Source organism: Dasypus novemcinctus, chromosome 9 (genome assembly GCF_030445035.2).
Source record: "Dasypus novemcinctus isolate mDasNov1 chromosome 9, mDasNov1.1.hap2, whole genome shotgun sequence".
Taxonomy (NCBI): Eukaryota; Metazoa; Chordata; class Mammalia; order Cingulata; family Dasypodidae; genus Dasypus; species Dasypus novemcinctus.
In genome coordinates, this window is record NC_080681.1 from 42,126,557 (window position 1) to 42,144,181 (window position 17,625).

At 38.0% G+C, this 17,625-nt stretch overlaps 1 protein-coding gene across 3 annotated transcripts in view; it reads right to left on the reverse strand.

Annotated features, from left to right (window-relative positions):
- The window catches only part of DNAI3 (dynein axonemal intermediate chain 3), a 106,270-nt gene that overhangs the window by 27,053 nt on the left and 61,592 nt on the right, over window positions 1-17,625 (reverse strand). For all 3 annotated transcript variants that reach the window (XM_058303233.2, XM_058303234.1, XM_058303236.2), the window contains one exon: window positions 17,214-17,301. In XM_058303233.2, the coding sequence (XP_058159216.1) occupies window positions 17,214-17,301 (88 nt within the window). The remainder of the gene's footprint in view (window positions 1-17,213; window positions 17,302-17,625) is intronic.

Sequence of the window (17,625 nt, forward strand, 5' to 3'; positions counted from 1 at the left end):
TGTTTTGTTAGCTGCTGGCACTCAAGGAAATATCTTTCATATCAATAGCTGGGCACAAATTTAAGGGACAGACAGTAGAGGAACTAAATCCCAGAGTTTACATTTTAAATAATTACAATATACAGTGTGCAGCAAAAAAATTATAAGACAAGCAAAGAAATAGGAAATGATGGCCCATCCAAAGAAACAAGATAAAAATCCAGAAACCATCAATAAAGAGGATCAGACTTTGCACACACTGGAGCAAGTCTTCATAAAACGTATCCTGAATATGCTCAAGGAGATAAAGGAAAACATGGAGAAAGAACTAAAGGATATGAGGAAAACAATGAATGAACAATATGAAAATCTCTTTGAGATTTTCAATAGGAACCAAACAGAAATACTGTAGTTGAAGGCAATAATAACTAAAATGAAAAATTCAGGGGTTCTTAGCAAGGAGTCTGTGAGTTTGAATTGAAATAAAAAAAACAACAACATTATTCTCATGGGCATGTGGTGGTTGGGTGTGATATATTTATTAAATAATGCACAGTATAGTGTGGACTTAGTAAGGGGTCTGTGATTTTCACCTGACCAGCAAAGGGGTCGGTGGAACAATAAAAATCCTTTAGAGGATATAAACAGCAAATTGAAGCTGGCAGAGGAAAGAATCAGTGATTCTGAAGACATGACAATTGAATGATTCAGACTGAGGAGCAGGGAGAAAAAAGAATAAAAAGTGGTGACCAGAGCCTAAGATACCTATGGGATACCATCAAGTATATCCATATATAAATTATGGGATTCCTAGAAGAATAAGAAAGAAAGAAAGGGGCAGGAGGAATACTCAAAGAAATAATGGCAGAAAACATCCCAAATTTAATGAAAGACATAAATATGCATATTAGAGAAGCTAAGCAAACTCCAATGGAATAAACTCAAAGAAAACCATGCTCAGAGAAATAGTAATCAAACTATTGATTGTCAAAGACAAGGAGAGAGTTCTGAAAGATGCAAGAGAAAAGCAAAGAGTTATGTACAAGGGAATTCCAATAAGATTAAGCATGAGTTCTTATTAGAAACCACGGAGGGAAGAAGATAGCAGAGCAAAATACTTAAAGTGCTGAAACAAAACAACTGCCAACCAAGAATTTTATATCAGGTGAGACTGTCTTTCCAAAATTCAGGAGAGATAAACAAAACCTGAGGAAACACTAGACCTGTTTTACAAGTAACGGTAAAAGGAGTTCTTCAGATTGAAAGAAAAGGACACTAGGCAGTGGATTAAAGTGGCATAAAGAAATAAAGACTCCCAGTAAAGATAATCATATGGGTAATTATAAATGCCAGTACTACTGTGTTGCATTTTTTGGTACATAACTCCACTTTTTACTTCTCACAGGTTCTAAAATGCAATTGCATAAAAAGTAATAATAAATACATGGTTTGGGACATACAATATATAAAAATATAATTTACAATATATAAAAATACAATTTGCAACAAGTACAACTAAAAGGAGGGGGCCTGAGGGGTATAGTAGGAACAATGCATGTATATGCTATTGAAGTTAAGTTTGTATCAAATCAAATGTGATAGTTATAGATTTAGGATGTTAACTTTCAGCCTCATGGTAACCAGAAAGAAAATATATGAAAAATATATTCGAAAGAAATGAGAAGGAACTCAAAATGGTACAATTAAAAAAATCAAATAAATATGAAAGTAGGCATTAGAAGAATTGAGGGTTGGAAAAGGTACAAGACTTACAAAGACAAAATAGCAAACTGGCATAAGAACATCCTGCATTATCAGTGGTTACTTTAAATGTAAATGCATTAAACTCTTCAGTCAAAAAGCATAGATTGGCAGAATGGATTTTTAAAAAAAATCAATACCTGATTATATGCTGTTTATAAAAGACTCAATTTAAATTCAAAGACACAAGGAAGACAAAAAATATAGCATGTAAACAATAACCAAAAAACAGCTGGGGTAGTCATATTAATATCAGGTAAAATAGACTTTAAGTAAAAAACTTTTATGAGGGACTAGAAGGTCACTATATACTGATAAAAGGGTCAATTCAATGAGACATAACAATTATAAAAATATATTTATCTAAGGGCAAAGCCCCAAAATATCTGAAGCAAAACACTGACATTTTGAAGGGAGAAATAGATAGCTTTATAGTAGTAGTAGGAGACTTCAATATATCACTTTCAATAATGCAAAGAACATCTAGACAGAAGATCAATAAGAATAGATAACTTGAAACATACTATAAACTAACTAGGCTTAATAGACATACATAGAACATTTCTGCCAACAGCTGTGGAATACATATTATTTTCTAGGTCACATGGATCATTCTTTAGGATAGGCCATATTTTAGGTTACAAAGAATTCTCAATAAATTCAAAATTATTGCGATCTTACAATGTATCTTCACCTACTACCAAGGAAAGAAGCTAGAAATCAATAACAGAAGGAGAACTGGAAAATTCACAAATAAATGGAAATAAAACAACTTACTTTTTTTTTGAGGAGTTTTTTTAATTCTTTTTTTCTCTCTTTATTTTTTTTTTTAAATTTGAGGCCCCCATTTTCCCCCCACCCCCCTCACCCCACTCCTCCCATATCAACAACCTCTTTTACCATCATGGGACATTCATTGCATTTGGTGAATACATTTTGGTACACTACTGTACCACATGAATAATGGTTTGCATTGTAATTTAAACAACTTACTCTTAAACAACCAATGGGTCAAGAAGAAATCACAATGGAAATAGGAAATATCTTGAGGTGAATGAAAATGAAAACCCAATTGACCAAAGGTTGTGGAATATAATAAAGGCAGTGCTGAACAGGAAATTTATAATTTAAAATGCTTAGATTAAAAAAAGAAATAACAGACTAGAGCAGAGATAAATGAAATAGAGAATAAATAAAAATAGAATCAACAAAAACAAAAGTTGGTTCTATGAAAAGTTTAATAATATTGACAAACCTTTAGCCAGACTGATGAAGAAAAAAAAGAGAAAGGACACAAACAATCAAAACTGAAAGGAGAAGGCATTGCTATTGACATCATGGAAATAAAAAGGATTGTAAGAGGATACATGAACAAAGGTATACCAACAAATTAGATAACCTAGATGAAATGGACAAATTCCTAAAAAAACAAAAGCTACCTACACAGAAGCAAGAATAAATAGATCTTAACAGACAAATAACTAGTAAAGAGGTTGAATCAGTTATCAAAAACCTCCCAACGAAGTAAAGCCCAGTACTAGATGGTTTCACTGGTGAATTCTAGTGAACATTCCAAGAAGAATGAAAACCTGTCCTGCTCAAACTCTTACAAAAAAAATGGAAGAGGAGGGAACACTCCCTAATTCATTCTATAAGGTTAACATCACCCTAACGCCAAAGCCAGATAAAGATACAACAAGAAAAAAACAAAAAAAAAAAACAAAACAGGCCAATATCCCTTATGAACATAGATGCAAAAATCCTTAACAAAATACTAGCAAACTGAATCCAACAGCATATTAAAGTAATTCTACACCATGATCAAGTGGGATTTATCCCAGTTATGTAAGGAGGTCCAACATTTTAAAAAATCAATTAGTGTAATACACCACATTAATAGAACAAAGGGGGAAAAAAAACAACACACGATCATCTCAATTGATACAGAAAAAGCATTTGACAAAATCTAACACTCCTTCTTGATAAAAACACTTCGAACTCTAGGAATAGAAGGAAACTTCCTCAACATGATAAAGGGCATATATGAAAAACCCACAGCTAAAATCCTACTTACTGGTGAAAGACTAAAACTAAAAGCTTTCCCTATAAGATCAAAGGATGCCCATTGTCATCCTGGAAGTCCTACACAGAAACAATTTGGCAAGAAAAAGAAATAAAAGGCATCAAAATTTGAAAGGAAGAAGTAAAACTTTCCATCTTTGCAGACAGCATGATACTATACACAGAAAATCCTGAAGAAAATCCTCAACAAGGCTGCTAGAACTAATAAATTCAACAAAGGGGCAGAATACAAGATCAACATGCAAAAACCAGTAGTTCTTCTATATATAAGTAATGAACAATCTAAAGAGAAAATCGAGAAAAAATTCTACTTACAATAGTAACTAAGAGAATCAAATTTCTAAGAATAAATCTACCCAAGGATGTAAAGGATTTGTACACAGAAAACTACAAAATGTTGCTAAAGAAAATCAAAGAAAACCTAAATAAATGGAAAAATATCCTGTATTCATCAACTGAAAAGCTCTACCAAAAACAATTTGCAGATTCAACACAATCTTAATTAAAATTCCAACAGCCTTCTTTTCAGAAATGTAAATGGTAATCATCAAGTTTATATGGAAGGGTAAGGGGCCCCAATAGCTAAAACCATTTTGAAAAAGAAGAATGAAGTTGGAGGACTCATACTTACTGATCTTAAAACTTAGTACATAAAAGAGACACAGATTCCCGGTGCCACTGATAAGGATAGAAGCGGTCACAGAACACACAGCGAATGGACACAGAGAGCAAACAACTGGGGGAAGGGGGTATGGGAGAGAAATAAAAAATAAATAAATCTTAAAAAAAAAAAAACAACTTAGTATAAGGAAGCAGGTGTGGCTCAAGCAATTGAGCTCCCGCCTACCATATGTGAGGTTCTGGGTTTGGTTCCCAGTACCTACTAGAGAAGATGAGCAAGACAGCAAGCTGATGCAACAAGATGACACAACAAGAGACACAAGGAGGAAAATATAATGAGAGACATAACAAAGCAGGGAGCAGAGGTGGCTTAAATGATTAGGTGCCTCCCTCCCATGTCCGTGATCCTAGGTTTGGTTCCTGATGCCTCCTAAAAATAAGACCAGCACACAAAAAACAGACATAGCAAATGCAAAAAAAACAAAACAAAACAAAAAACAAGGGGGAGGGGAAAATATATATATATTTTTAAAGGGGGAAATTAAACAAAAACAAACTTATTATAATGCCACAGTAAACAGAACAGTATGGTACTGGCAGAAAGACAGAAAAGCAGACTAATGGAATTGAACTGGAGTACAGAAATCAACCCTTATATTTAAGGCCAACTGATTTTTTACAAGAGTGCCAAGTCCACTGAATTGGGAAAAAATAGTCTTTTCAACAAATGGAGCTGGGAAAACTGGATGCCTGTATGCGGGGGGAAAAAAAAGGTGGACCCCTACATCACATCACATCTTGTACAAAAATAAACTCAAAATAGATCAAAGATCTAATCATAAGAACCAAAACTGTAAAACTCTTGCAAGAAATATAGAAAGCATAGGAAAGCATCTTCAGGATGTCATGTTACACTTTATACCCAAATTACAAGAAATAAAAGAAAAAATAGATAAATAGAACCTCATCAAAAAATTTTTATGTGCCTCAAAGGACTTTATCATGAAAGTAAAAAGGCAAACTAATAAATGGGAGAAAATATTTGGAAACCACATATCCAATAATGGCTTAATATCTAGAATATACAAAGAAATTCTACAACTCAAAAATAAAAAGGCAAACAACTCACTTTAAAAATGGGCAAAACACTTGAAAAGATATTTCTCCAAAGATATACAAGTGGCCAAAAAGCACCTGAAGATGCACAATATCATTAGTCATGAAGGAAATGCAAATCAAAAACACAATGAAGTACCATTTCAAACCCATTAGAATGGTTACTGTTTTAAAATGGAAAATAAGAAGTGTCAGAGAGAATGTGGAAAAATAGGAATACTTGTTCACTGTTGGTGGGAATGTAAAATGCAGTAGCCACTGTGGAAATCAGTTTGTTGGCGCCTCAGGAAGTTAGTTGTAGAATTACCATATGAGCCAGCCATCCTATTTCTAGGTATATATCCTAAAGAGTTGAAAACAGGGACTAGAACAGGAATTTGTACACTGATGTTTATACTGGCATTATCCACAATAGCCAAAAGATGGAAGCAGCCCAAGTATCCATAAAAACATGAACGGATAATGAAATGTTTACGAAGGAATTCTACTCAGCCATAAAGAGGAATTAAGTTCTGATACCTGGAATACCACAGGTGAACCTTAAAGATATCTTGTTGAATGAAATAAGGCAGACCCAAAAGGAAAAATACTGTATGATTTCACTGATATGAGGTAATTAGAATAAGCAAATTCATAGAATTAGAAATTAGAATATATGTTACCGGGGGCCAGATTAGGGGTAGGGAATGGGGAGTTAGTGCTTAAATTGTATGAAGTTTTATTCTGGATGAAGGAGAAGTTTTGGCAATGGATGGTGGTGATGTTAATGCCATATTGTAAGTAATTAACAGCACTGAATTATATATTCAAATGTGGTTAAAAGGGGTAATTTTAGGTTGGATATATGTTACCACAATAAAATAAAAAAAATAGGACTGTACAACATAAACAGGGAACCTTCATGTAAACCATGGACTACAGTTAAGTGTACTAGTATAATAATAGTCTTCATCAATTGTAACAAGTACACCACACTAATGCGGGGTGTAAATTATGGGAGAATGGTATATGGTAAGCTCTGTATATTCTGCATGATTTTTCTGTAATCTACTTCTCTAATTTAAATAAAGGAAAAAATGCAAAAAAATTAGTGCATTTAATATAAATTACCTTTTTACAAGTTACATTAATCTCTCTCAGCCTGGGCTTCTTTAATTGTGAAACGGTAGTGAAAATTCATGGCTTGGTGGTTTGTTGTGATCATTATCCTCTGTTTTTATTCACTATTGTATTCCTAGGGTCTAGTACAAAGTAATTACATATTATATGAATGAAAGCATGTGCAATGTTAGTACAGTACCTGACATATGGCTGGAATTCAATAAATATAACCAATAATCATAACATTAATACAAGGGAGGAGGAAGAGAAGAGGTGGCGAGAGAGGAGAAAACTCTCTTTAGATTCCCTTCAGCTGCAGCAAACCCAAATAAATTAAAAAAGCATTTCATGCAATGTCTTAATATTTTCCTGCTTTGAAAATGTCTATACAAATGTAGTGATTGCATTTCTTTGAATGGGATTTTGAGTTACATGTATCATCAAAATCGACAGTTTCCTAAGTGAAATTTTGCTCAAGCTGGGTATTAGGTATAATACGTTTTTTTGCTTTATGTCCTATCATTTCACTGAACATTGAAAAATTTTTAAATGGAAATCATTTTGATAAAGCAAATGTTTGCAAAATACTTTAGTTACTAGCTATTCTTGTACATTTCATTATACATTGTTTTCAAGGTGAGCTATTCACACACATTAAATAGTTTTTTTTTTTTTAATTTTTTAATTTTTTATTGACTTTGTAATAATATTACATTAAAAATATATATGTGAGGTCCCATTCAACCCCACCCCCCCACCCCCCCTCTACCCCCCCCAACAACACTCGTTCCCATCATCATGACACATCCATTGGATTTGGTAAGTACATCTTTGGGCACCTCTGCACCTCATATACATTGGTTCACATCATGGCCCATACTCTCCTCTATTCCATCAAGTGGGCCCTGTGAGGATTTACAATGTCCGGTGATTACCTCTGAAGCACCATCCAGGGCAGCTCCATGTCCCGAAGACGCCTCCACCTCTCATCTCTTCCTGCCTTTCCCCATACCCTTTGTCCATTATGTCCACTTTTCCCAGTCCAATGCCACCTCTTCTATGTGGACATTGGATTGGTTGTGTCCATTGCACCTCTATGTCAAGAGGAGGGTCAGATTCCACCTGGATGCTGGATGCAATCCTCCCATTTTCAGTTGTAATCACTCTAGGCTCCATGGTGTGGTGGTTGTCCTTCTTCAACTCCATCTTAGCTGAGTGTGGTAAGTCCAATAAATCAGATTGTAGGTGCTGGAGTCTGTTGAGGCTCAGGATCTGGCTATCACATTGTCAGTCCAGAGATTCAAATCCCCTAAATATATCTTAAACCCCAACATTAACTGCACCTCCAGCACATTAGCATGAAAGTCTTATGAAGGGAGATCCCATCTGAGTCCAGATTCATCACACATAAACACCATTTCCAAAGAGGGGCCATCTGCCCTGGTAGTTAACCCCATCGGCCATGACCATAACTCCCATGGGTCTCTTTAGCCCTCAAAGGAACCAATATCTGGGGGTTGTATCTGCTTTATCTGTCTCTCTGACTCTGCTCAGTTGTGCATGAGGGCAAACCTTCTGCCAGCCTCCAGACTCTTTTTTAGAAACTCGTAGCCATATAAACTCATTTCTCCTTTCCATTTCCCCCTTACTTTAGGTCAAACAGCATTTTAAAGTCATGGTATTTTATGTAGACATGGATATTCTGCTGATCCGCATTGAACCTTCCGTATAAGGTCATTTTCCAGTTGCATCATCAGTTGGTAGTTGATAGTGGTCCCTCGTTGCCAGGGAGGCTCATCCCCGGGTGTCATGTCCCGCGCTGGGGGGAAGGCATTGCATTTACATGCTGAGTTTGGCTTCGAGACTGGCCACATTTGAGTAACATGAAGGCTGACAGAAGGAAATTCCCAGGCACAAAGTTGCTCTAGGCCTTGTTCTTATTTTGGGTTTATCAGCTCACAAGCATAGTCATTAGCATCTGGGGCTCACTGTTGAACCCTCACTCCCTCCCGGTCCCCACCACTGTACCTGGGAGACTGTCGCTGCTCCCCTAGGGACCACGACAGAGCACCACTGGCCAGGAACCCAGTACCCCCCCTACTGTGGTTTTTAATTGTTGCCACTATGAGTATATCCAAACATTACCATGCACCCTGGACATATGTTCTGTACAGCTCCCTGTCAGTCATATATCACCTGTCATTGGTATCCCATACCAGTATCCCTCCATTGCCATTGTTGAAACACTCTGTGATCCAGAACTCCCCGAAATTTGAAGCCCAATATAATGTCATGGTCCCTTACTAGGGAATGGCATATAGCGATGAGTTTAAAGGATAGATAAAGAACTTGGATAAAGTTAGATAAAGAACTTAGATAAAGAATGTTGACTTGAAAAAATTCCACATCCTATTTTTTTCTTTTTTTTTTCCCCCCCCCCCCCTAATTATTCAGCTTTTCTTCACAGGAGTCCTAGACCACAGCAATGTATATATATAATATACAGCACTCCCACACATCCACCAGAAAACCTTTTCCCTTCCACAGTGATACTCTTACGCCCTATTCATATCATATTTACTTAAAGTGATGTACAGAGTCTGAGACATTAGCTTTCTAACAAGGTGACATCTGTGCTTACATTATGGTGCATACTTTAGGATACACAGTTCTTTACATTTTTAGTTATCCTATGTTTTACATTATGGTTTACATTATCAGTCTGTCATCTCCTATATGTTATGGTGTAATATTACATGTTTTATATCCATCTTTGTGTACTCTCAAGAAACTCCTCTCTTACCCCCCATTTACTTTGGTTCCACACATTTAACGTCCATTTTCCCTTCCACCTTGGTGCCCTCAGTGATAGCCAACCTCCGTTCCTGAGGAGCCACTTCCAGAGATAGATGGAATAGTGTTCAGGGCCTAACTTGCTCAACTGCCCCAATGCCCTGGGAGCCACCCTTTCTCTCGAGGGATACAGTTCCCTCTATTGGATGGCATTAGTCCTCCCCAGGATGTGGGTCCACCCCCACTCTCACTACTTGGGTTTCTACCCCATGGTGTCACCCACTCTGGCAGAATGAGCATTTAGACATTCCCCAGGAGCCCGTCCTGCATCAGACCCTCCCCTCCGAGCATTCTAAACAGGTAACCCTCTTTATTATATTTTGATATGATTTTCTCGGCATTTTACTCTCCACCAACACCTGACCCTCTCCTGGTTCGTATGCTACCCCTCCCTCCCCCCACTTTTGGGCAACGTTACCCATCCGTCCCTCCCCAGCCACCCTCAAACCCGCATAGCCCCAAGCAAAGGCAACCCCTTGCCCCCCTTTTATCTCTTCTTTGTGTTCATACTTACCACCATCTCGTCTTAAATTCCACCCCTGCAGACATCGGCTCATATCCTTCCTCCACCCTCCGATTTCCTGCAAGCCTATCGTTCAGTCTCTTGCTATCTAGGGCAGCTTGTTTATTTCATATCATTGAGGTCATGTAGTATTTGTCCTTCAATGTCTGGGTTGCTTCACTCAACATAAGGTTCTCAAGATTCATCCATGTTATCACATGTGTTTGTAGTGTGTTTGTTCTTACAGCCGAGTAGTATTCCATTGTGTGTATATACCACATTTTATTAATCCACTCGTCTGTTGATGGGCATTTGGGTTGATTCCAACTTTTGGCAATAGTGAACAATGCTGCTATGAACATTGGTGTACATATATCGGTTTGTGTTCTTGTTTTCAGTTCTGCTGGGTATATTCCCAGCAGTGGTATTGCTGGGTCATATGGCAAATCTATGGCTAGTTTTTTGAGAAACCGCCATACTGTTCTCCAGAATGGTTGGATCCTTCTGCATTCCCACCAGCAGTGGATGAGTGTTCCCCTTCCTTCACATCCTCTCCAGCACTTGTATTCTTCTGTTTTTTTCATAGCTGCCAATCTTATGGGTGTAAGATGGTATCTCAGTGTGGTTTTGATTTGCATTTCCCTGATAGCTAGAGATTTGGAACATTTTTTCATGTGCTTTCTTGCCATTTGTATTTCTTCTTCGGAGAAGTGTCTGTTTAAGTCTTTTTCCCATTTTTTAAATGGGTTGTTTATCTTTTTATTTTCAAGATATAGGAGTTCTTTATATATGCAAGTTATAAGTTTCTTATCAGTTATATGATTGCCAAATATTTTCTCCCACTGTGTGGGCTCCCTTTTTACTTTCTTGACAAACTCCTTTGAGGTGCAGAAGGCTTTAATTTTGAGGAAGTCCCAATTATCTATTAGTTCTTTTGCTGCTCGTGCTTTTGGTGAGATATTCATAAATCCATTACCTATTACAAGGTCCTGTAGATGTTTCCCTACACTGCTTTCTAAGGTTTTTATGGTCTTGGCTCTTATATTTAGGTCTTTGATCCATCTTGAGTTAATCTTTGTATAAGGTGTGAGATGGTAATCCTCTTTCATTCTTCTACATATGGCTATCCAGTTCTCCAGACACCATTTGTTGAATAGGCCACTCTCTCCTAGTTGAGAGGGTTTGGTGGCTTTATCGAATATTATGTGGTTGTATATGTGAGGTTCTATATCAGAGCTTTCAATTCGATTCCATTGGTCTATATGTCTCTCCTTATGCCAATACCATGCTGTTTTCACCACCGTAGCTTTATAGTATGTTTTGAAGTCAGGTAGTGTGATTCCTCCAATTTCGTTTTTCTTTTTCAGTATGTCTTTGGCTATTCGGGGTCTCTTTCCTTTCCAAATAAATTTCATAGTTAGTTTTTCTAGTTCCTTAAAGAAGGCTGCATTGATTTTTATTGGGATTGCATTGAATGTGTAGATCAATTTTGGTAGGATAGACATCTTAATAATGTTCAGTCTTCCTATCCATGAACAAGGAATAGTCTTCCATTTATTTAGGTCTTCTTTGATTTCCTTGAACAATCTTGTATAGTTCTCAGTGTATAAGTTCTTTACCTCTTTAGTTAAATTTATTCCTAAGTATTTGATTTTTTTATTTACTATTGTGAATGGTATTTGTTTCTTGATTTCCTCCTGATCTTGCTCATTATTGGTGTACAGAAATGCTACTGATTTTTGCGCATTGATCTTATAACCTGCGACTTTACTAAACTCATTTATGAGTTCTAGAATCTTCGTTGTAGATCTCTCAGGGTTTTCTATGTATAGGATCATGTCATCTGCAAATAATGAAATTTTGACTTCTTCCTTTCCAATTTGAATGCCTTTTATTTCTGGTTCTTGCCTCAGTGCTCGAGCAAGTACTTCTAAGACAATGTTAAATAGGAGCGGCGACAGTGGGCATCCTTGTCTTGTTCCTGAGTTTAGAGGGAAGGAGTCTAGGATTTCTCCATTGTAAACAATATTGGCTTTAGGTTTTTCATATATACTCTTTATCATGTTCAAAAAATTTCCTTGTATTCCAATCATTTGGAGTGTTTTTATCAAGAAAGGGTGTTGTATTTTGTCAAATGCTTTTTCTGCATCAATAGATATAATCATGTGATTTTTTTCCTTCAATCTGTTTATATGGTGTATTACGTTGATTGATTTTCTTATGTTGAACCATCCTTGCATACCTGGGATGAATCCCACTTGGTCGTGGTGTATAATTCGTTTAATGTGTTGTTGAATACGATTAGCAAGTATTTTGTTAAGTATTTTTGCGTCTAGGTTCATTAGAGAAATTGGTCTGTAATTTTCCTTTCTTGTGATGTCTTTGTTTGGCTTTGGTACTAGGGTAATGTTGGCATCATAGAAGGAGTTGGGTAATGTTCTTTCTGTTTCGATGGTTTGGAATAGTTTCAGCAGAATTGGTGTCAGTTCTTTCCGGAATGTTTTGTAGAATTCACCTGTGAAGCCATCTGGCCCTGGGCTCTTCTTAGTTGGGAGATTTTTAATAACTGATTCTATCTCTCTGCTTGTGATTGGTTTGTTAAGATCATCAATTTCTTCTTTTGTCAATATGGGCTGTTTATGTGTTTCTAGGAATTTGTCCATTTCCTCTAGATTGTCATTTTTGTTGGAATATAGTTTTTCAAAATATCCTCTTATGATAGTCTTTATTTCTGTGGGGTCAGTGGTGATATCGCCTTTCTCATTTCTTATTTTGTGTATTTGCATCTTCTCTCTTTTTTTCTTTGTTAGTGTTGCTAAAGGTTTGTCAATTTTGTTAATCTTCTCAAAAAACCAGCTCTTGGTCTTGTTTATCTGTTCAAGTGCTTTCTTATTTTCTATTTCGTTTAGTTCTGCTCTTATCTTTGTTATTTCCTTCCTTCTTCTTCCTGTTGGGTTACTTTGTTGTTGTTTTTCTAATTCCTTCAAATGTGCAGTTAGTTCTTCAATTTTTGCTCTTTCTTCTTTTTTGATATATGAATTTATGGCTATAAACTTCCCTCTCAGTACTGCTTTTGCTGCATCCCATAAATTTTGGTATGTTGTGTTATCATTATCATTTGTTTCAAGGTAGTCATTGATTTCTTTTGAGATTTCCTCTTTGACCCACTGTTTTTCTAAGAGTGTGTTGTTTAATTTCCAAATCGTGGTGTGAAATCTGGGCTTCTGTCCCTTGCAAATCTCCAGCTTGACTCCACTGTGGTCAGAGATAATGTTTTGTATGATTTCAATCTTTCTGAATTCGTTCAGCCTTTCTTTGTGGCCTAGCATATGATCTATCTTGGAGAATGATCCATGTGCGCTTGAGAAAAATGTATATCCTGCTGTGTTTGGGTGTAGCGATCTATATATGTCTATTAGATCGAGCTCCTCTAATATACTATTCAGATGTTTTGTTTCTTTGGTGATTCTCTTTTGAGATGTTCTGTCCAGAGTTGATAGTGGTGTATTAAAATCCCCCACTATAATTGTAGATGTATCTATTCTTTCACTTAGTTTTTCCAGCGTTTGCCTGACGTATTTAGAGGCACCCTTGTTAGGGGCATAGATATTTATGATTGTTCGATCTTCTTGACAGATTTTCCCTTGGACTAAAATGTAGTATCCTTCTTTGTCTCTCACAATTGTTTCACATTTAAAGTCTATTTTGTCTGATATTAATATAGCTACTCCTGCCTTTTTTTGGTTATTGTTAGCTTGTATGATTGTTTTCCAGCCTTTCACTTTCAATCTCCATGCGTCTCTGGGTCTAAGATGTGTCTCTTGTAGACAGCATATGGATGGGTCATATTTTCTTATCCGATGTCCCAGTCTGAATCTTTTGATAGGTGAGTTTAATCCATTGACATTCAGTGTTATTACTATCAAGGAATTATTTGTGTTAGCCATACTTTGATTGGATTTGTGTTTGTCATATTTTGTTTGTATATTTTTTTTGTCTTTTTTGTTGTTGTTGTTGGTCTTATACTCTCCTCCAACTTTGCCTTTCCTGTTTTTTCCTTTCTTCCTGCAGCACTCCCTTTAGAATTTCTTGAAGGGGAGGTTTCTTGTTGGTATACTCTTTCAGTTTCTGTTTGTCTGCAAATATTTTGAACTCTCCATCATATTTGAATGCTAGTTTAGCTGGATAAAGTATTCTTGGTTGGAAATTTCTTTCCCTTAGTACCTTGACTATATCATACCACTGTTTTCTTGCCTCCATGGTTTCAGAAGAGAAATCAGCACTTAATCTAATTGAGCTTCCCTTGTATGTGATGGTTTTCTTTTCTCTTGCTGCTTTTAGGATTTTCTCTTTGTCTTGAGCATTGGATAATTTGACAAGTATATGTCTTGGGGTGGGCCTGTTGGGGTTTATGACTTGTGGAGTGCGCTGTGCTTCTTGGATATGTACATCTGCCTCTTTCAGTAGATTTGGGAAGTTTTCAGCCATTATTTCCTGCAACACTCTTTCTGACCCCTTTCCCTTCTCTTCACCTTCTGGAATGCCTATAATACGTATGTTTGAGCGTTTTGCATTGTCATTCAGGTCCCTAAATCCTAATTGGATTTTTTCTATCTTCTTATTGACCCCTTCTACTATCTGTTTGATTTCTGATGTACTGTCTTCCACATCACTAATTCTCTGCTCTGTCTCTTCTAGTCTGCTGATATTTGCTGCAAGTGTATTTTTGATTTCTTGAACTGTGGTGTTCATTCCCATCATATCTGTTATGTTTTTGCGTATGTCTGCAATTTCCCCTCCAAGTGATGTCTTCATGTTGTTAACCTCTTTCATTACTGCATCAAATTTGTCGGTGATAAATGTTCTGAGATCTTTCATTGCTTGTGCCAAGTTTTGCTCCCCTTCGTGATTATTGGTTTGTTGATTGGATTCAGCCATGTTTTCCTGATTATTGGTTTGGTTCGTAGATTTTTGTTGCTTTCTGGTCATCTCTTTATTTTGACGAATTTAATCAGTTCCTTAGCTTCTTTGTCTGCTCTTGGAGGTTAATTAGTTGTTATTTTTGCACAGGTGTTATATCTTCTCTTTGTCACTTTTTTCTTCTTATTCTAGTTACTTGTTGTTGGTTAAGTTCACTTTAGAGGAAAGTATTAGTGTTGGGGAAAGGCAATTGTGTAAGCAAGGGAAAAGTGTAAAGTTGTATTGGTGATGTATGTTAATAAAGCAAGAATATGAGATCTGGAAGGATGGAGGTTAGATTCATGTAGATTGTATAGAGTTATAGCTGTAGGTAGAGTACCTTTTATGAAGTAGATGACTGAATTTGGGAGGAATATGGTATGAACTACACAGCTATTGTTTTCATGAGAGAGGGAAAAAGAAAAGAAAGGTAATAGTTTCAAGAGTGGATAATAGACAGAAAACAGAACAAAGGTATTAGAAATTAAGAGTTAGACACTTTGTGGATCAAAGAACGGGAGGTGGGGGGTGAAATATAGGAGAGACAGTAGATGATAGTGGATATCAAGATGCAGGGGAAGGGGGATAGTGTAGGTAGCCTAAATCAGTTCACACAGAAATGAGGCAGTGGAGGATGGGAAAACCCAGCAAATGTGAGGTGTTCCCTGTAGCACCTATTGTATACTTGAATTAAAGTAAAAATAAGTGGAAGATGAGGGACAAGAGGGAAAGAGAAAACTGAAAAAAAAAAAAAACTAATTATAATAAAGAAAAAAGAAAGGCAAGAAGAAAGGAAGAAAGAAAAAGAGGATGGGCAAACGGTGGGGAACGGATAGGGAGAAGAGAGATACAGGTACACACGTGTCACAATTGCAACACTATCTAAAACAACAACTTCCCCCCGCTTTGCCCTAAAAACCCCGTCTGTCTGCCCAAATGGGTCTGCAAGCACCTCCCTTCCCACAAACCCCCAATAGGCCGCCCAGGGCCCACGAACTCCCCAGTACTGCAGATGCTCAAAAAAAAAAAAAAAAAAAAAATTAAGTAAAATAAATTAAAAAAAAAAACAAAAACAAAAAACAGAAACCCCTCCGCAGGCCCAGCTCCGCCCGCCGCGGAGGCTTGGACTGGCTCTGCCCGGCTCCTCACGCCGCCTTGGCCTGGCCTGGCTCCGCCCAGCTCCGCTCGCTACAGCGGCCCAGCTGGCTCCGGCGTCCACCTCCCGCCACCGCGGCCTGGACCGGCCCTGCCCGGCTCCGTACCCGCCGCGGCCTGACCTGGCCCCGCCCAGCTCCAAACGCTACCGCGGCCCGCAGCCGGGGCCTCAACCGGCCCCGCCCGGCTCCAAACGCTACCGCGGCCCGCAGCCTGGGCCTCAACCGGCCCCGCCCGGCTCCAAACGCTACCGCGGCCCGCAGCCGGGGCCTGAACCGGCCCCGCCCAGCTCCAAATGCTACCGCGGCCCCGCCCGGCCCCGCTCGCCGCCGGCGCAGCCCGGCCCGGCTCCGGCGTCCGCCGCTGCGGCCCGGCCTGGCTCAGCCCCACCGAGCGGGGCTAGATGCCTCGTCTCTGCCTACCCAAGGAGGGAATCCTCTACAGGTAGCTGGGATCTCCGTGTATATTTCACAGACGAATCCTCTCTGTTACCTTCCCTCCAAATCGATGTCCAGACACCTCCGGACCAGCAAAAATCCTGAAACAATCCGGTCCCAAAGAGTCTCCAACGCCGCCCAGCCGATTCCCTGCAGAAGACCCTAACAGGGATGTTCACTCAGCCGCCATCTTGCCCCCCTCTCATTAAATAGTTTTGACAGCTTATATGTGCGCCCTTCAAATACTGCAACAAAGGTATATGGGTTGAAATGGAGATAGATGTAGAAATCAGGTTTTTTATTAATGCAGTCTTGGTACTATATAAATATTAAATTTTCTTTTACATTCTGGCTGAGAATGACAATTTGTTTCTTAGTTCTTAATAACTTATTTTGCTAAACCTCAGTTATGTCTCACTTTATAGAATCATCCTTTGAGCATATACATATTTATAAAGTCGGCTTCATTTATTGTTTTTATGTAATGGGTTTCCAGAAATACATAAATGTGCTCAATAAATATTGGAGGTTTTCGTTTTCTTTATTCATCTCCCAAATTAGCTAAGTCATAACAAGTAACTCATTTTGGGCATAATCAGCCACTAATGTAACCTATTCAATTCCCTTCTAATAGAGCAAAGGCTTACCTTGTGTTTTGTAAAAGAGGTGCTCTCCGTTCAGGCTTATCTTGGTTGGGCAGTGGTCTAAACTGGTCTCACCCTTAGACAGCCTTATCTTTGAGAGAACATGTAAGAAAAATTATTTTCATATATCCTTCAATTAAATTGTCTGGGGGCACGTTCCCAAATCCCAAAGATTCTTGTCTTGTTTTCTTTCTGAAAATGTCTTGTATTCTATTCTATAATACATTCTTGTTACAGTTAATATAAAAATAATAGCTTGTTACCCTGGTCCCTAAGTCTTTCAGTTAAATGAAGCTCCAGGACGTTGTGCAGGGCCCTCGCACCTACCTGGCCACCTCCAAGCCTTCTCCGTGTCATTCAAGTGTCAAGAGTGGCCCTGGGCCTGCACCACGCCCTGGTGGCCAGAATGCGTCAC